Genomic DNA, 19,315 nt, shown 5'->3' on the forward strand with positions numbered 1-19,315 from the left:
TAGGCAGAACTGAGATGGCAGACACTTGTCACATATGTACCTGACTTTGTCAACAGGTCTTATATGGGTTATGCCTGAAACAGTGATGTCTGCTTTCTTCTCTTCTCCATAGCTGCCTCCACTCTCACCTCCTATCAGGCTTTTGCTGTTTTCCCATGAGCTTGAACAGCGAATGTAGTTCTCATACCATCTTCTCCTTTTTGTGTTCTGAATTAAACCCAAGGTCAATCTTTTTATAGCCCTTCTTAGTCCTCTTCTCAGATGATTCCATGGGCTGCCAGGACAGATAATGAAAAGAATTAAAGGCACTCTCAGGTGACCTCAGGTTTACCATAAAGCCACTCAGGGAATCCCTCAGAACTGCAATTCCTCCTGGGCTGGGTGACCATGGCTGCTGCTGGATCACTGAAACATTATTTTGCAGCTTCTCAGCCAGCTGTTTATTCTCAGGCTTTCGCTGATTTCACATTGAACTTGCCTTCTGCTTCTCCAGCTTTCCCTCTGTGCACCTAACATTCAGTCTCTCCTGTAACCAGGCAGGATGGGCTTGCTTAGTTGTGGTCCAACGCCGAGTTCTCAAGCCAGATCTCCTCCAAAACTGCTGATTTGTCCCATATGTTTGATTGTGGTGACTCGGTCAGTTCCTGGACCAGTCTTTTGTGGCTCAGTCTGGGAGCAGAGCCAAGAGACATGATATGTGGTTCTAACATAGACTGCCTCTGACCACTGAATTCTGGGGCTGTGGGTGCCAGGCACACAGACTAACTAGTACAAACTCTTTTACCAAAATCTACTTTTGGAGGTTAATATTTGCACCTCTTCATTCCCTTCCATGTTCCCCCCAACCCTTGCCTTTCCACTCCATGAAGATACCTAGCTGATGAAACAAAGCATCTAATTTTACCCTTCCTACCCACAATGCAATTTCAAGTGTGAAATTTTCATTACAAAGGAATCCTTAGGTTTTGGTCATCTGATCTGTTGTAGGAGGCTGTTGCACCAGAGTGGTGAGGTCCAGGTCAGAGACGAGGCTCACGTCCTAAAGATGAACTATTACTTCTGTTCCCCATGGGCAACAGTCCAGGGGATTGCATGATCCAAGGCTGCAGAAACAAACACGCACTGGACCAGGATGCTGAGGTTTACATTCTCTGGTGGCTGATTTTGTCATTCTTGTATGAAGATACCTTTCCTTCCTTCTCTCCTTCCTTGCTGCCTAAGCTAGTCACCAGCATAACTTCCTTTACCCCTTTAGTAACAAGCATTTTGCGGATGCTACCCCAGGGAACTTGAGGTGTCAGGGAAGCTAGCAGTGAAAGCTGCTTATAGCTCACTTTCCTCCTCACACAATAATATGGAGATGAAACCTGATGCACATTTCTGATTTTAGGTGGAGTGTGATTCCTGTGGCATAAAACTCAGAAGGGTGTTTGTAAATTAAGAGCATAATGTCATAGCATTTCTTTGAGAAACATAATTTCATTCATGATAATATGGAAAAGTCCCTGATGCCAGGAAAGATTGAGAGCAAGAGAAGAATGGGGCCACAGAGGATGAGACAGTTAGAAGGCATCACTGACTCAATGGACAGGTAGTGAAGTACAGGGAAGCCTGGCATGCTGCAGCTTTTGGGGGTGCAGAGTCAAACATGACTTATCGACTGAACAATATGCAATTATGCAGTAGCAAGGCCTGTATATTATTTTCTAAGAATAATTTTTTTGAAATGACATTGCATGTTTTTTAAATTAAGATAATAATTCTTTAAGAGGTGAATTTGAATTCAAACTTTAAAGAGTCCTTAGAGTTAATTTTTAAAACAATGTTTAGCTCTTTGATCCTCCTGGAATTTAATTTGTGTGATGTAAGGTTAGGAACTTAAGTTTTTTTCAGATGGAGAGCTAGTTGTTCCAAAACTATGGAACAACTCACATTTTTATACCATTAAAGTCAATTGGAGAGGAAATGGCAACCCACTCCAGGATTCATGCCTGGAGAATCCCATGGACAGAGGAGCCTGGCAGGCTACAGTCCATGGGGTGGCAAGTTGGTAATGACTTAGCAACTAAAAAGAGAAAGAGAGAGTAAAAAAAAAGTTGCCATGTAATCTTAGTTGTTTCTGTTGATATTTGTCTATCTCTTTGTCAGTATCATGCTGCTTTGGTTACTGTGGCTTCATAGGTCACTCTGCTATCTGGTAGGGCATGGCCCTCCAAGTGCCTCTTGTTCTATTTTCTCCTCAAAGCTTCTTGGCAGTGCTCGTATGTTTAGTCTTTCAGAGGAATTTTAGAATCAACTTGTCAAGTTCCAAAATCTTACCATTGACATTTTGATGGAAATTACATTAAATTGACATCAGTATAATATTGAATCTTTTCATTAGAACATGTTATCTTTTCAATTACTTAGGTCATTCCTAATGTCCTTAAAATTCTCTGGTTTTCTTCATATAGATATTGCACATTTCTCAAAATATAGGTGTATGCTGTCTTTTTTTTTTTTTTTTTCTGTTATGGTAAAAGGGTAATTTTTTTCCCTTTAAGACTTTTAAGTTTTTGCAAAGGTTCTGTCTTAGTCCAGGTCCTTGTGGCAGCACTTTACAGAAATACACTCTAACTTGGAAAAAAGGGAGTCAGGTGGGGTGGGGAGAATTCATTGGAAGGTGGCCAAGGCCTCCCCTCCAGGCAAGGGCAGAAAGGGGAATGGGCCTCACAGAGGGCTGGGAAAAAAAAGCTGCTTAGTCTCTTGTTGCTGCTTCTCTTAGGAGCTATTTTCTTCTTCCAGTTAAGCTTTCTTTGCTGCTCTTTGCTCCCACTTTTACATTCAAGAGGATGCAAAACAAATCTGGTGGGGGTTGGAGGGGGGGTGGGAGGCTACCCATATGAATGGTGAAGAACTCTGTGGGCTGGAGAGGCACACCTGAAATTGATTTCAAAGCACTGCAATGTCAGAAACATCAAAACAATCTGTCTCTTCTTGTCTAAAAAGGTTAGAATTAGCAGTAGCCCTATGGGAGAACCCACTCTCTAGTTTCAGCCATTCTCTAGTTCCAGGCCTTTGATAAACGGGGACTGACAATCATCACCTTTATGGGATTAATAATCAACAAAAATATATTGAGGTCCCACTGTTACTTTATATTTGTATACTGCTTTGCTGTTCATGATGTGCTTCCTCTGTTTCACTTCTTTTAAGCTCTGGGTTCAAGTCACATATAGTATGCCATAGTCGCTAAGTTGTGTGCTTTAGAGGCATAAGTTGCCATTTCGAATATTTTGTCTTCAGAAAAGAAGACCCTTCAAATTTTGTAACTCGGAATAAAAATGACTATGACCTCATTCCTACTCTCAACTGGCCTACCACTAATTTTAAAAATAAATCAGAAGATTGGGCATTACATTAAAAAAAAAAAACAAAAACCCTCCCTGAAAACAAGAAATTTTGTTAAAGAGGCATTGCATTACTCGTTAATTCTGTAGTCGACGTCTGTATTTCACCGGGTCTAGGTGAAAGCTACAATGGGAAGTCGGCAGTCTTGGGGCTATCGGTTACTAATTGAATGACCTTCCCAAGTAACATAGGCTTTTGTGAATCTATTTTCACATTTTCACACTCGAAACAATAACTTTTAAATTCAAGTGTTAGGAGTCGAAACAAAGGAAAAATAAAGGACGTGGTGCACGTGGAGCGTTACGAAGCTAATGTGAGAGGCTGATATTCACGAAGGAAAAAGAAAAGCGAGTCTGGAGGAAGATGAAGGAAAAAGGGTCCAAGGGACCCCAGAAATGGCACCTCTGCCAGCCCCAGCTCTTTCACACAGATGTGAAAAAACTGCCTCCCATGGCGGACACGCTCTCCTTTAACTGAAAAAGGAGTGTTTGGATGAGTCTTTTCCTCAGTAACAGAAAACTCCTTTTCTCTCAACTGTGCTTCCCCGCCCAGTCTGCAAACAAGGAGTCAGATTTTCCTCACTGACCCGGAGCGGCCCCAGCCGAGCTCAGTGGCTGTGTCAGGCCTTGCGGGGACCACAGAGGGGCAGGGACGGCGGAGGCCCAGCTTGGGATTGGGGTCTGGGCTCCGGCAGCTGAGACGCGAAAGGACCGCCTTCGCCCGAACCAGCGGGCACCGCCCCCCTTCGACACGTTCACACGACTTACCGCGTGGTTTCCGGCAGCGCTGGCTTACTTTTCGGCCGTCCCTTCCGAGCGCCTTTCTTCCGGGGCGGGACTTCCTGTCTATTATTGATAGGCGCCCGGCTGTAGAGCTGGTGGGAGGATCACACAGGAAGGTCAGTCTAGCTGGTCAGGCCTTATGCTCTTTGAAAGGGAACCAAAGAGGAGCTCTTTCTCGCCCTCTTGTTTGCTTTTTTTTCTCCGCGAGGCTTCGGTTTGCGCGGACGTCCTGGCGTTTTGGCACTGCTACCACCTGAAGCTCTTCCGCTTCCTCCTTTCTCTGGCTCCGCCCCCAGCGTCCTGTGGCCATGACGACCGCCCCGCGGGACTCTCTGGTGTGGAAGCTCGCGGGGCTTCTGCGCGAGTCCGGTGAGTGAACTTCCGGTTGGGCTGAGGCTGGGCGAGAGGGGGAACTTCCTACGTTCCAGAGACATTCCTCGTTAGGAGTCATGAGGTTACAGCTGTTTAGGGTCACGAGGGTTTGGGTGTCAAAGAATTAATTTCTCTACTCCTCCCAGAGTTTGTTCGCTCTGTCGCTCTTTGTCTTTGACTGTCTAAACCTTAGCCATCCTTCTAGGCCAAACTTGGGTGCCACTTGCTTCATGCGTTCTCTGATACTCAGAGAGGGGAGTGATCGTTACTTGGCCGTAAACCCTTTTAGACCAAGGCTAGTCATAATTGTTGATCTGTGGTGCTGACTTAAAAAAAGCGTTATTTGGGCAAAATGAGGACTATAGCCCATGAGCTAGCATCTCAGATGGCTCTGAGAAACTGCTCCAAAGAGGTAGGGAGTAAGGTCAGTATATATGTGAGTTTGGTGGAGAGAGAGTAAATGCTATCAAGCACATATTTTTTGCAGACCGTTTCTGCTAGTGATGAGCAGCAGTTGTCACCACGAAGGATGTTAGTGTTTTTATGAGGAGTGCTAGATGTAAAGAGATACAGAAGAATTGGGCTCATAATAAAATTGGCTCCTGAAAATATGTAACTATCTGCTAGGTTTTTTTTGTTGTTGTTCCAGAGCACCGAGCTCCTCATTTCTGCTCTCCACCCTAAACTTTTCAGGGGGTGTCCAGAATCAGCAGCTGCAGTAGCACATGATGTAATCCTTGTAGAGGTGGATGACAAGTGCCAATGGCGAGTGCCACTTTGTAGTTGACAGTGGCAAAGCATGAAGTATAGGATAATTAAAAGCCCCTGGGTTGGAATCCCAGCTCTTTCAAACATGACCAAATTGTTCAAGTTTTCTGAGCCTTAGATCTTCCTCACCAGCAAAATGGGATAAGGATTGTACTTAACTGAAAGATTGCTATGGGGATTCATTTTAATTCATATAAAGCATTTAGAACAGTGATTGCATATATAGTAAGCACTCAAAATTGGTAGTAATTATTCTAGTTTCTTTCTTCTGAGCCTAGGCACAGTGGAGCCATTGTAGTTGTTCAATAATGGTTGGCCTTAGTTGTAGAAATTCTGGCTGACTTTGAGAACAGATGGAAGTAACAACTTCCTATCAGATTTATGATCTCAATTGAGATTCTTAACTTTTCTGCGCTCCAGTTCCCATATTTGTAAGATGGTATTGACAGTGCTTTTTAGGAGATTTTGGTGAAGTTTAAATGAAATAACGTGTGTCTGGCACATATTATTCAGTGTTAGCTACCTTTTCATCTCTCTGCACTCCTGTTGATGGTATCTGTATAGCATTTTTACTTTCTGGCTTGTAGTATTAACTGTGCACATGTCTTACCTCCTCTTCTAGACTGGGAGGCTCTTTCGGGGTAGGGAGAGTCCTTGAACCTTATCTGTATCTATCCTTACTGTCTAGTACATAGAAAATCCTTCATACAAGGGTGTAGGATTTGATAACTTATTTAGCAAGAATCTGACTTTGTTCCAGAGGTTAGGGCTGATGGGGGTGTGTGTGTGTGTGAGTCCATGCACACAGGCACGCAAGTGACTAAAGGTGTAGCAGGAGGGAGAGTGTTGCAGTGATGGAATAGTTTTATATCTTGATTGTAGTAGTTACAGGAATCTACATGTAACAAAATGGCATAGAACTATACACCTTTTCCACAATGCTAATTTCCTGATTTTGATATTGTACTCCACATAAAATAAAACCATTGGTGGTTACAAATAAGGGTATGGGGATCTCTCTGTATTATTTCTGCAAAATCGTTCTAGTCAATCCTTATTTTTTCCAAGAAACTTAAAAATCTCTGTACCTACCTTGTAGTTGCACTTGTACTTATTTTTATTGAAGTATAATTTATTTACAGTGTTATGCCAAGCTCTGCTGTATAGCAAAGTGACTCAGTTATACACACATATACATTCCATTCTTTTCTACTGTGGTTTATCACAAGGTATTGAATATAGCTCCCTGCTCTGTACAGTAGGACCTTGTAGCTGTATTTTTTTAGATGCAGTAATGAATACCAGAAGATGCCCTCAAGGACAAGAGAAGGCAGTTTTAACGTGGAGAGCAGTAGCAATATCTTAGTGCTTAAATGAGTGGTTACTTTTTTGACATGCATTTTAGTGTTGTTTGAAAGTTTCTGTAAGTGCACATGTTCCTTGTACAATGAGACAAAGAAATACAGATAAAACTTCTCGTTCACTCTCATATAAAGTGAGTAATTACGGTGAAGAGTTCAGCAGCGGTGCATGCTGAGAAAGCTTCCTGGAGAAGGTGGGTCTTGGGCTGGGCAGAGTGGAAGGGGTGTGTCAGAAAATGAGGAAGCTGCAAACCAGTGCTGTTGCCAGCACTATGAGTATGCCAGACTCTTTTGAGCAGAAGACGAAGGGAAATTTAGAAAAGCTGGAGTCTTGTAGTGAAGCAATCTATCAGGCGGAAAAGTTAGGACGTTTTGAAAGATAGAGGAGAGCCATGAAGACTTGAGCAAGGAAGAGTGGTGAAGTTTGATCCTTGTGGAGAATGGGAACGGGTCTATGAATAGGAGTGGGTGTATCCTGGGGTCGTAAGTCTTAGAATAAATGGAAAGAGCCTTTTCTTATGTCCTCCTCTTGTCTGCCCCTCTCCCTGTAGGGGATGTGGTGCTGTCTGGCCATAGCACTCTGACCCTGCTGACTGCCACATTGCAGCACCTGAACCACGTATTTGAGCTGCATCTGGGGCCATGGGGCCCTGGCCAGACAGGCTTTGTGGCTCTGCCGTCCCACCCCGCTGACTCGCCCATCATCCTCCAGCTTCAGTTCCTCTTTGACGTGCTGCAGAAAACGCTTTCACTCAAGGTTCTGGGGTGGGGATGGGGTCGGGGGTACTGAGAGCACAAGAGAAGAGTGGAGGTGGGGTTGGGGGTGTGGCATGCATGCACAAAATCTACAGGGCCCAGACCCAGGTGAGGAGAGAGATGTGCTTGGCAGTGCTAGGGAAGAGAGGCCAAGGAAAGGGACATGTGCCAGGCCTCAGTGACCTGAGTAGTTTTTTTTTTGTTTTTTTTTTTAGCTGGTCCATGTCCCAGGTCTTGGCCTCTCAGGGCCCATCAAAATTTTTCCCTTCAAGTCCCTTCGGCAGCTGGAGGTATGGGGCACTGGGGGATGTTGGTGCACAAAACCCAGCTTGAGCAGACATTTGGGGCAGGAACAGGGAAGTGGCCTCTTGGTGGGGTGTGGGGGGCAGACCGAAGTGTGCTTGTTGCTCTTCAGTGATGCACCACCTACTCTTCCATTTAAGGCTGCCCTGAACCATAGGTGGCTTTGTCATCATTCCCCTCCTCCCCACTGGGAGGTGGGGATGAGACATCTGTCCTCTGAAGTTCAGTCTCCCTCCCTCCCTCCTTCCCTTCGCTTGCTCCAGCTCCGAGGTGTCCCCGTCCACTGCCTCCGTGGCCTCCGTGGCATCTATTCCCAGCTGGAGACCCTGATCTGCAGCAGGAGCCTCCAGGCATTAGAGGTAAGGAAGGTCAGGGGCAAGCCCGGCAGCCTTGTCCTAAGGGACGTGGAGGACCAAGCTCTGATGTTCCCGCTTCTCTGCAGCCTGCCCTGCCTCCTGCTAGACAGTGTCTTCCCTCCCTCTGCTGTGTTCCCACAGCCCTCTGTGCCTGTCTAGTTTAAAATCACACCAAGCATATTGTATTCGACATTCTCACGTCTACCTCCCCCGCTGCTCTGTCTGCTCACGTTTTTGGGAAGGGGGCATTGGGCTTTTTTTAAGTCTGCATCTCCAGACAGAGCTCAGTATATAGAGTGAATGCATGGCCAGGTGACAGAGCGTGGCCTTGGTGTGGTGGGGGGCGGAGAGTGGAGGTAATAGCACCCGCCTGTCTGCGCAGGAGCTGCTGTCAGCCTGCGGTGGTGACCTCTGCTCTGCCCTGCCCTGGCTGGCTCTGCTGTCTGCCGACTTCAGCTACAATGCCCTGACCGCCTTAGACAGCTCCCTGGTGAGCGAGCCTCAGGAGGGGCTTTGGGAAACTGGGGAACGACAGGCATGGGCCCTTAGGGTGGAGGGCCAGTTGGCTGCCTGGGGACGTCTGATTTTCTGCTTCCCATCCCTATCCCCCCTCAGCGTCTCTTGTCAGCTCTTCGCTTCTTGAACCTGAGCCACAATCAAGTCCAGGACTGCAAGGGCTTCCTGATGGTGAGTATGAACAGCCTGGCTGGGCGGGTGCCACCTGGGCCTCCACTTGTTCTGCTCAGACATTCTCTTCTAGACTCCTTTTGCTCCCACCTTGCTCTTGGCCTCCCACCTGCCACCCCCCTGCTTCCCCACCCCTACTCCCCATGGAGTCGCATCCTGGGAGGCAGTACTCTTTGGAGGCACAGACTCTGGCATAAGACAAACCAGTGTTCAAACCTCAACTCTTAATCTCCGTGGGACAAATTAGTTAACCTCTCAGTTTTTTTATCTGTAAAGTACACGTCATAGGAGTACCTACTTTTATAGTATGAAAATGATTGTGAAGAGTATCTGATATTACTTAGCTCAGGGTCTAGCTCAGTAAAGGGTAGCTTTCATGATGAACTTGAAGAATCCTTTTCCCATGTCTCTCTGTCAGAGATAAAGCTGGATTCTGGTTAAAATGGCAAAAAACTATTGGTGATATTTAATTAGTAGTAAAACTATTTTAATCAGTCATAAGCTTTTCTGTGTGAACTGAACTCCAGTTTGATTTGTGCAGAGGTGAGCATTTTCAAGGGAGCATGAGGCAGTGGGAAGTGGGACAGTGGGGGCTTGGGCAGATTCTCTCTTTGACCAAACCCTAGTCGGGTTCCCCTGAAGTTGGCAAAGTGGACGTGTACGAAAAACAGGAAGGGGCGTTCGTCCATGTGAACCTGTCTGGTTTGCTAACTGGCTCTTGTCAAAGCCCCACGGAGGCAGAGAGCCGGGCCCTATCTTTCAGGTGTTGTCTGAAGCAAACTAAATCCTTCTGCCACCTTGAGTTTTCCTGGGCAGTGATGTCAGGGGACTGGGGTGATCATTCCAGAGCTGTGAGAAACGGGTACATTTGTTCGTCTTAATGTGGGGGTTGATAGAGGGGCAGGTGAAATCATTTGTGCTGAGACTCTGTAGTCTTTGTAGGCCAAGTTTGAGGCCTAGTCAAGAAGAGGATTCAGAGAAGCCTGGCCAGAGTGTGATCAAGGAGAGACTGTTACTGCCCCCCTCCATCCCCTCCCAGGATTTGTCTGAGCTCTGTCACCTGGACATCTCTTATAACCACCTGCGTTTGGTGCCAAAAATGGGACCCTCAGGGGCTGCTCTGGGAACCCTGATTCTGCGGGGCAATGAGCTCCAGAGCCTGCATGGTGAGTGGGGGAGTATGCTGGGGCAGGGGAGCAGTCCAGCATGGAAAGGAATGGGGGCAGTATGAGACTCAGGGTGGCCTGGGATCCGTGTGCCTACCAGAGCCTCCTGCAGCCTTCAGACAGGTGTGGGATGCCCAGGCTGGCCTTTCTGCCATGCCTTCCCCTGGCACGCCCCCTCTACTCCACTCCACCCCACCCCAGCCCCTCCACCCTTGCTCACCCACAGCCTTGCTCACACCTCTCCTCTCATCTCTGCCCCAGGCCTGGAACAGCTGCGGAACCTGCGGCACCTGGATGTGGCCTACAACCTGCTGGAGAGACACAGGGAGCTGGCACCGCTGTGGCTGCTGACAGAGCTGCGCAAGGTGAGGACCAGGCAGCGGGCTTCGTGCCCTCCTCCCCCCGTGCTGAGTTGGTCAGCCCCCTTACTCATATAAGGAGGCTCCAGGCCCACCTCAGTCACCTCTTCCTGTGCCCAGCTCTACCTGGAGGGGAACCCTTTGTGGTTCCACCCTGAGCACCGAGTGGCCACTGCCCGGTACTTGTCGTCCCGTGCCAGGGACACTGCTGCTGGGGTGAGTGGTCTGCCCATGCCCGCTCTGCGTTCCCTTTCCTGCCTAGGCCTCCTTCACCCCTGCATGCTCTTGCCTTTCCCCACATCCGTTGGTGAGGGACCGAGGCCTCAGGCTGCTGGCTTATTATGCCTTTCCCCCTCACTGAAGCTGCTGGTCCTTACAGGACTAGGAGGGCTCCCAACCCTGGCTAGGGGCTCCCCAGAGTGTGTGCTCCCACCGACTCCGCCCTCCCCTTTTATCTCTGCTCAGTTCCTTCTCGATGGAAAGGCCTTGTCACTGACTGATTTACAGGTTCGTGTGGCGGGAGTGACGGGGCGGAGGTGAAGGAAGGGCGCTAGCCAAGGGAAACAGGGGGGTGTCCAGGAAGGGTCTGTCCGATCAGCTGGAAGGTAGGCCCCGTCTCTCGGTGAGCATGGGTGGAAGAGGGGTGCGCCCTGGCTCTGACCTCTGTCTCCTTCCTGTTGTCCCATGCCAGACCTCCACGTCCTCGGGGCTCAGCACCTCGGTACCACCTCCGCCCTGGCCAGTGGGGAGTACGATCGAAACCTCCGGTGGCCCTGACTTGAGTGATAGCCCCTCGTCAGGGGGCGTTGTGGCCCAGCCCCCGCTCCGCAAGGTGAAGGTAAGCGGGGTCCTAGGCTGCCTCATGCCTGGGCCTGGGTGTGTTTACGGGGGCTACAGAGGTCCTGGGAGTGGTCAGGGCATGTCCTTGCCTGAGGGTGGGTGTTCTGGGTGGGTTGGGTGGGAGGCCACTGGCTTTCATAGAATGTGGGGTCTGTCTCCCAACCTCAGAGCCGAGTCCGCGTGAGGCGGGCAAGTATCTCGGAACCCAGTGACACCGACCCAGAGCCCCGGACACTGGACCCCTCCCCAGCTGGTGAGTCAGCCCATGCCCAGCCCCCCGGCCTCAGTCCCACGTGCTCCAGTCTTCTAGTTGGGAGGACTTCTCTTTTTGGTGGAGTGGAACATTGCGGGGACCTCGTCATCCTTCCTGTTTCAGTCTGGGGAAAGAAGAGACTGCTCCTGGGCAGCACTTTCCAAAGGGTTTTTCAGGGAACGTTATCTTTGTTCGATGTCAGCGGGTCGCATAATGAGAGGATCCTGTGGCCCCATCAGTTTGGGAAAAGCTGGGTTAAACTAGAGTACCTCTCCAGACCTTAAATGCGCTGCCCTGTCTCTTGAATCTCTCTAAGCGGCAGGCGCTTTGTGCTTCTGAGTTGCACATGACCTCAGCGTTGCATAGAACTCGCTTCAGCACCTGCTGCCGAAAGGACAGACTTCGGCTTCCCTCTGAACTGGCTGTCCCTTGCCGCCACACCCCCTTTTTTACCTCACCCTGAGGAGCACGCCCATAAGATGGGGCGGCTGGGGGTCATGGTGGGGCCGGGCTTGCTAAGCCGTGTGCTCCCCCACCTGCCCAGGGTGGTTTATGCAGCAGCATCGGGAGCTGGAACTCATGAGCAGCTTTCGGGAGCGGTTTGGCTGCGACTGGCTGCAGTATCGGAATCACCTGGAGGCCTCTGCCCTCAGCACGCTGTCCCCGGACGCCCCGAGCCCAGGGCCTGCACCCAGCCCTCCACCCCCTGAGAAGGAGTCTCCACAGGAAGTGGCAGAGGAGGTCTGGCCGGAGCCGGAGCCTCGGGAGGAAGAGGATCTGGAGAAGCAGGGAGAAGAGGAGCTGGAGAAGCAGGGAGAAGAGGAGGGAGGAGAGGAGCAGAGTGAAGTGGAGGGTGAGCGTTCGCTGGCCGTGAGGGGGCCCGGAGCCAGGTGGTGGTCGTGTGTCCGGGAGTCGGGAGAGCCCAAGGGTGGGGACGGACGGCCGCCCCATAACAGGGGCCGCATCACGGTGTCCCACTCTCCGTCTCTCCTCAGTGGAGCTCTGCCGGCCCATATTGGTGTGTCCCCTAGAGGGGCCCGAGGGCGTGCGGGGCAGGGAGTGCTTTCTCTGGGTCACTACGGGCCACCTGTTTGAGGTGGAACTCCAAGCAGCTCGAACCCTGCAACGGCTTGAGCTCCGGAGTCTGGAGGCAGCTGAGGTAGAGGCAGAGACCCAGACCCAGAGCGAGCAGGTGCCTGAGGTGAGTGGTAAGGACCAGGGCTTCTGGGAGGGGTGCTAGGCTTTTTTTTCTGGAACTGACTCTTAACAACCTGGTCAGGCACCGGGCCGGGGTTTCCCATACTCTGCCACTGCGCTTGGAGCCGGGGAGGGGCACTAAGGGGGCAGAGGCAGGCCCCAGGCAGCTTGGAGGCTTGGCCGAGGGGCAGAGCTCCTGGGCTGCAGCATGGCTGTCAGCAAAAGCATTTTTGTGGAATCTAGAGCGATTGTTTGCATCACACTCTCAGCATAACCCTAATCCCACTGACCACCTCTTCCTGTGCAGAGTTCAGATCCACAACCCCAGGGCCCCATCCTTGTTCTCCGCTTCTCCTACATTTGCCCCGACCGGCAGCTGCGTCGCTACGTGGTGCTGGAGCCAGATGCCCAGGCGGCTGTCCAGGTGATGGAACCTAGCGCGGGGCCCAGGCAGCTGGGGGAGGCTGGAAGCCTGAGGACTCGGGTCCTGCTCACGGCTGTGTCTGGCCCACCCTGTCTCAGGAGCTGCTAGCTGTGCTGACCCCAGCAGCCACCTCTCAGCATCAGCTTGAGGAAGCGGGGGCCCCTCCAGGGGACAGACTCCAGTGTCTGCGCTGTGGCCGTGAGTTCAAGCCAGAGGAGCCCAGGTTGGGGCTGGATGGTGAGGAAGGCTGGAGACCACTGTTCCGGAAGACAGGTACCAGCCCTGCCCCTGACCTCAGTGTCCATGCGCCTCCTGCTGCTTCAGGGAAAATGGCTTTGAGCTGGGAGTGTGGAGGGGGAGCCCTAGGGAAGAAAGGAGCGGGGGCCAGCTTTTCAGCCTGGAGGAAGAATTAAAATTGTCTGCCTGCCACATTTACAAAAAAAAACTACATCCTCTTTTTCTCTTAAGTCAGGAAGTACAATCTCTGTAACTGCTTAAATATACCCATTATTTTTCCATAACTTGGAGCATTTCTCTCCTTTTTTTTGGCTACTATTTCAGAAGCCACGTAAAACATACGAGCACTCTCTGCAGTGCTGGGCTGTCTGGCAGCCGCAGTGGGATGCTGTGTGAGGGGGCTTAGGTTGTCCTTCCCTGACTGACCCTGTGAGTCACTTGAGTAACACTTCATGGCATTTCTTCACACCCTGTTTGTTAAGATGACAGATTTTTCCACTGCAGACCAGTCAAAAAGCCGTGTCTTTGAAGACATTGAAGAGGAAAAAAATATTCTTGGTAACACCTGCACTGAAATGTTTGATTTTTATTAATTGTGTTTTTTTTTTTCCTGGAAGTAGCTGAAATAGGGATTTAAATTTTATTCAGAAACTGAGCCCTCTTCATTCATTCTCCAACCTGAACTTGCCTGGGCAGCTGCAAGCCCAGCAGTACAGTGTGTATAACAGAAACAGCCCTGCCCTGTCCCAGACCCATCTGTACTCCAAGGGTCGTGTGGCCCTGGTGTCCCTTCCGTGGTGCGTTAGTCTTGTACATTCCTTTGTGCTCCGCTGTCTTTTGATCCGAGCCTCAGTCTCCTCCTCTGAGCAAAGGAGAGGATGGACTTGGCCCGTGACATGAGGAGGTTTCAGTGTGACGGAACAGCACCAGGCACCATGCCTGGCTCAGAGCCGAGGTCTTCCACACACAGTAGCTGCCACCTTGACCCCAGCTATATGGCCTTGACAGGGCGCATCAGTGACTCCATCTTTGCTTTCCTCACTTGCACAATAGGGTCAGGAGAGTTTCGATACAGCTGTCGAAGGGTCTAGCACGTTCCAGCATGTCATAGCTACTCAAAGAGTGTCTCTTGTCTCGTCGCTGATCTGTGTCAGGTTTCTTTACCCAATTCAGTTCACTCGTCCTGACAACCTTCTAGGATTGTCATCATTCCCATCTCACAGATGGGGAACCAAGCACAGAGAACCTGGAATTGGACCCTTATCTGTTGTTTTCGGGCTCTCAGACTTCAAGTACATGCCCAGCCCAGGGCTGTGGAAGGGGCCTTCAGCAGGGCCTGAGTGGGTGTGGCCCTCTCTGAAAGGGCCTCCTGAAATGAGAAGGCAGGTGTATTGAGCTTGTGGGCCTGCTCATCTGTCACTGGGATGGGGAGTGATTGGTCAGCAGTTTGGTCTGCTGAGGGCATCAGGTCGGGTGGGAGCACGGGGAGCATGTGAAGCTAGAGATGGGGCCCAGGTGAGTCCCAGAGTCGGGAGGGAGTATTGTGAGCACGGTGGGGCGGGGTCGGGGGGAAGGATGTTATGTGTGTGTATGTGTGTGGTTGATGAGCTGTGTCCATCCCCCCTCCAGAATCATCTGCTGTGTGTCCATACTGTGGCAGTGATCACGTGGTTCTTCTGGCCGTGTCCCCGGGAACCCCCAGTGGGGAGCGGAGACAGGAAGAGCAATTGATGGCCCCTTCGCAGTCCCCGAGCACTGTCCACGACCCTCCTGGCCACAGTGACCCCAGCAACGGGGCTGGCAGTGCCCCATCCCAAGCCCTGGCCTCCCATGACCACCACAGTTGGAGCCTCAGCCCGCGTGAGTCTAGGCGAAGAGAGACAGGTGGTGGTGGGGGAGGGGTGCTGGGGTGGCCCGGGCGGGCTGACGGCCCACCACTCACCCCCAGCCCCTGAGCGCTGTGGCCTCCGCTCCGTGGACCACCGACTCCGGCTCTTCCTGGACGTCGAGGTGTTCACCGATGCCCAGGAGGAGTTCCAGTGCTGCCTCAAGGTCTGTGCCAGCCCGGCCCTGCCCTGTGCCCCCCTGCCTGTTTCCAGCACAGCAAACTGTCTGGGCAGTCACTCTGGAGCCACGAGGCGCGGCTTCCAGTTTGAATGCCGGCAGTGACTCTCAGTGTGGCTGTGGACCTGCTCCTTGGTGTTTGCACCTCCGAAGTCTCCCCTTTCCCATGGGGAGGACCCTGCTCACCTCACAGGGTGTGGGGCACACATGGGAGCCAGTGTCTGCGGGCTGTCTGGCGCAGCCTCTGGATCTGTGAGCGCTTGTGGGACACCGAGGGCCTAGAGTACCGCAGTCTTGCTCTCCATTGTCCCTCCTGGTGTGAGGAACAGGCAGCCACGATGAGGTGCCTGTGCCGGAATCAGGCTCAGGTCCTTGATAGGCATGTGATCCAGCCTGTGGGGGCCTGGGAAGCCTCTCCTTCCTGCGGGATGAGTGACGGGAGGGAGAAAAAGAGTGTTCTAGGGAAAGGAGGCAGCAACTGCTCTAAAGCCTGAGAGGAGCTCGTGGGGAGAAGTGACTGAGCAGCGCAGCCAGGGTGTGAGCGGGGCAGGTGTCCTGAGAGGAGCCTGGAAGCATCATCTGGTGTCTGCCGCGTAGCTCGGACTTGATCCCACGGCCTCTGGCGCCTCTGAAGTCTGGGGATCTGGGGAGTGGTGGTGGGTTTTGTATTTGGGGGCAGTCGTCCTCTCAGAGGGTGGGCTGGAGGGGGTGAGATGGCGGTCAGGGAGACCTGCTCAGAGCCTGACGTGGGTCCGAGTGTAGGCGGGGCTGTGGGCTAGAGAGCGAGGCTGACGGAGGTGCCGGATGGCTGAGCAGTATCCCCAGGACACCTTGGTGTCCCCTCAATCTGCCGGCCGCCTCTCTAGTCCTCTCTGTTTCTTGCCAACCTCCTCTTCCCCTTAGGTGCCGCTGGCGTTGGCAGGCCACCCTGGGGAGTTTCTGTGTCTCGTGGTTGTGTCTGACCAAAGGTTCTACGTGTTGAAGGTGACAGGGGAGATCTGGTGAGTGGGTGGGGCTGCTGCCAGGGAAGGGCCCGGGCCCCCATACTCTGACTCTGCTCTCACTCTTTCCTGCCACTCTGCCCTCCCCGTCTCCACAGCGGGCCCCCAGCTAGCTGGCTGCAGCCGGCCCTGGCCGTTCCCCTGCAGGATCTGCGGCACATAGAGCTGGGCCTGGCAGGACAGAGCCTGCGGCTGGAGTGGGCAGCTGGGTCAGGGGCCTGTGTCCTGCTGCCCCGAGAGGCCAAGCGCTGCCGGGCCTTCCTGGAGGAGCTCACCGGTGAGAAGGGGCAGGGGGAGGAGGGAGGCTGGGGCCGGGGGCTGTGGACCGCAGTGCCACGTGTGGCGCCCGCAGTGAAGACAGACGGGTAACAGGACCCATCCCTCTTGGAAGTTCTGCAGCATGGAGGATGGGAAGGTGTGGAGAGGTTGGGATGGAAGAGCCGGAGTCATTGAGGGCTCCCTGTCCCCGGCTGGCTCTGTCCAGATGTCTTGCAGTCCCTGCCCCCAACACGGAGGAGCAGTTTCAGCGCCACGGAGGAGGAGGTGACCCCTAAGCACAGGCTCTGGTGAGTTGAGGAGGGGGCTGAGGCCAGGCTGAGGCCCAGACAGCTGCTCGTGGAGCACAGCCCCTCCACTCACAAGCCCCGGGTGGAATCTTGAGCGCCCGCGCCTCCTGACCTGGGCCTGGCCTTCTCCTCACTCCACCCCACTGTGGCTCTTCCCACCCCGTGGCTGACCGCTCCTTCCTGGGCCTGCTGCCTTCTCCCTAGGCCACTGTTGAAGACAGAGTCTTCCTCGGAGCCTCCCCGGTTCTTCTACCTTCGAGTGTTCCTGGATGAAGGTGAGATCTGGCCCGGGCCTTCCAGCCGTCCAGCCCCTTGGCGCCTCTTCGTGCCTTTGTAGTAATTCAGTGCCAGGATGTAGACTTCCACCCAGTAGCAGTCTCAGTGTCCCGGCCTCTCTGGAGGGTCCAGGGCATGCCATGGGGTGTCTTGTTGCTCAGGAATCTTTGCTTTGGGGCCCAGGCTTTGTGGGAAGTAGAGCAGATCATCTCAGTCTGCCCTATCCTACCCTTTTGGTGAAGGGGAGAGTGGGTGCATCTTTCTGATGTAGGGGTGGGAGTGGGGCAGGTTCTCTCTGACTTGGGCCTCAGAGGTTTTGGAGGCTAGAGATCCCTGGAGTTTGGGAAAGTGAGAACTGTGGTCCCCAGAGGCACAGGCCTTGCTGTGGCCGCCTCACTGTGGTCACTCCTCCTCTCCGAGCAGCACTGGGACACCAGCCCGGGGATCTGGCTCTTCCATGGCCTTCTCTGGGCCTCACCCTGTCTCTTGTACCCTAGGACCGGCTACCTGCCCTGTGTCCCTGTTGCTGACTCTGTCCACCCTGTACCTGTTAGATGAGGACCCTGCAGGGTCCCAGGCAGAGCCCCCTTCTCCAGCAGCGTCTGGCGAAGCATCTGAGAAGGCCCCACCCCCCGGGCCAGGCCCCTCAGTGAGCGTCAGGGAGCAGCAGCCCCTCAGCAGCCTGAGCTCTGTGCTGCTGTATCGCGTGGCCCCAGAGGCTCTGCGGCTGGTCTTCTACGACGAGGTGTGGAGCGAACGAGAGAGAGGGGTGGGGAGGGGGTGGTGAGGGGCGGTGCGGCAGGTGGGTCTAGGAAGTCTAGGATCTGGGCTCTAGGGAACCTAACCACAGGCAGTCGTGATGGCAGGGAACGCAGAGAACAGGGTGCTGGGACCTGGGAGCCTATTGTGGGGTGTGAACAGTAGCGAGGAAGCAGTTACGGGCGGTGGGAACACTGTGCCCTTGAAGCCCAGCCTTGCGTGAGCTCGGAGGCCCTGAGGAAGCAGCCGCCACTTGGAGTTTGTGTCTCTTTGGGCCTGTGCGCCAGCCGTGTGATTTTTACAGCCTCTACGTGAGGAGGCAGTATGGTTTTTAGCTCAGTTACAGTTGAGGACTCTGGGGCTGGGGGGATGTTAACCAGCGGGCCCAGGTCATAAATGACAGAGCCAGGAACTAAGTCCCAGCGACTCCTTGGAGTTGACTCTAGAACTGAGAGTCTGAAAGCAGGAAGGATTAAAGACACAAAGTGGTAAACGAGAAAGCTCTTTTGTGGGTCATCCATCAGTGCCAATTGGGTTCTGTTTTAAAAGCTCAGAGTCAGGATCTTTTCCGGAGAGAGACAGGCCTGGGGTCGAGAAGAGGCCTTGAACCGGGAGGGGCAGTGGGTCCTCCTGAGACCCGCCTGCCCCGCTGCTTGGGCACGGCCCTCGTGTGTCTCACCTCACTGCTGCTTGTATGCCAGGTGTCCCGGCTGGAGAGCTTCTGGGCACTCCGCGTTGTGTGTCCGGATCAGCTGACGGCCCTGCTGGCCTGGATCCGGAAGCCCTGGGAAGAGCTGTTTTCCATCGGACTCCGAACTGTGACCCAGGAGGCTCTGGACCTTGACCAGTGAGGCTGCTGGGCTCGCCCCGCCCCTGCCGTAGAAGCCACCGCTACAGATGTCCTCTCTCCAGACTCTGGCCACTGACTCGTCTGGGCACTGGCCAGCAAGGCCCCAGCTGACCCCCAGCGCACGGGCAGGGTGAGAGGACTAGTCTGGCAGGGACTAGTTGACCTGGCCCCAGGGGATGGGCCAAGTGGTCAGGAGTGTTTCTCCTGTGCTTTCCTCAGGTATCAATAAAGCTGTTTCCATTCCAGATGCCCTACGGGCACCTGGATGTGTCACTTGTGAGGCCTGGTGTCCTCCCACTTCTTACAGAAACTGCCCTGCCCGTGGCTCTTCCATAATGGACCAGCCAGGCAACCTCATTTGAACTGCGACACTAACCATCTTCCAACCCTGCTTTGGCTCCACCGATGGGATCAAGTTGGACTCCTACCCACGGGTACTCGTCCTCAGCCAGCAGCGCCTGTCATGTGACCTGGCGAGGAAATCCCTGCCCAGCCAACAGCTGGGCCAGTTAGGTTCCCACTCTCTCGAGTTTCAGCTGGGGACTAAC

At 52.9% G+C, this 19,315-nt stretch overlaps 1 protein-coding gene across 3 annotated transcripts; it reads left to right on the forward strand.

The window, feature by feature from the left end:
* Positions 1 to 4,218: 4,218 nt before the first annotated feature.
* Positions 4,219 to 19,040, forward strand: STK11IP (serine/threonine kinase 11 interacting protein). Of its 3 annotated transcripts, XM_002685595.6 has the most exons (25): positions 4,219 to 4,288; positions 4,469 to 4,541; positions 7,225 to 7,430; positions 7,645 to 7,719; positions 7,996 to 8,091; positions 8,471 to 8,578; positions 8,704 to 8,775; positions 9,815 to 9,941; positions 10,203 to 10,306; positions 10,421 to 10,516; positions 10,766 to 10,807; positions 10,992 to 11,138; positions 11,309 to 11,393; positions 11,938 to 12,246; positions 12,389 to 12,594; positions 12,898 to 13,014; positions 13,113 to 13,287; positions 14,881 to 15,111; positions 15,200 to 15,303; positions 16,219 to 16,316; positions 16,415 to 16,593; positions 16,801 to 16,882; positions 17,087 to 17,157; positions 17,656 to 17,903; positions 18,619 to 19,040. In XM_002685595.6, exons 2-25 carry the CDS (start codon positions 4,481 to 4,483, stop codon positions 18,766 to 18,768), a joined length of 3,189 nt encoding a protein of 1,062 aa, XP_002685641.3. In that variant the 5' UTR covers positions 4,219 to 4,288; positions 4,469 to 4,480; the 3' UTR covers positions 18,769 to 19,040. The 3 variants fall into 3 exon arrangements, with proteins under 3 accessions (XP_002685641.3, XP_005202936.2, XP_024837432.1); XM_024981664.2 differs by lacking the exons at positions 4,219 to 4,288; positions 4,469 to 4,541 and adding an exon at positions 4,633 to 6,867; XM_005202879.5 differs by lacking the exons at positions 16,801 to 16,882; positions 17,087 to 17,157; positions 17,656 to 17,903; positions 18,619 to 19,040 and adding an exon at positions 16,708 to 16,794 and having other exon boundaries at positions 4,219 to 4,541.
* Positions 19,041 to 19,315: the final 275 nt, after the last annotated feature.

This window comes from Bos taurus, chromosome 2 (assembly GCF_002263795.3).
Source record: "Bos taurus isolate L1 Dominette 01449 registration number 42190680 breed Hereford chromosome 2, ARS-UCD2.0, whole genome shotgun sequence".
NCBI lineage: Eukaryota > Metazoa > Chordata > Mammalia > Artiodactyla > Bovidae > Bos > Bos taurus.

Bases quoted from the DNA above. Each gene is read 5' to 3' on its own strand.
- STK11IP (XM_002685595.6), top strand. From the start codon at position 4,481: ATGACGACCGCCCCGCGGGACTCTCTGGTGTGGAAGCTCGCGGGGCTT. The intron at 4,542-7,224 runs GTGAGTGAACTT...CTCTCCCTGTAG, and splicing joins GGGGCTTCTGCGCGAGTCCG to GGGATGTGGTGCTGTCTGGC. The intron at 9,942-10,202 runs GTGAGTGGGGGA...TCTCTGCCCCAG, and splicing joins TGAGCTCCAGAGCCTGCATG to GCCTGGAACAGCTGCGGAAC.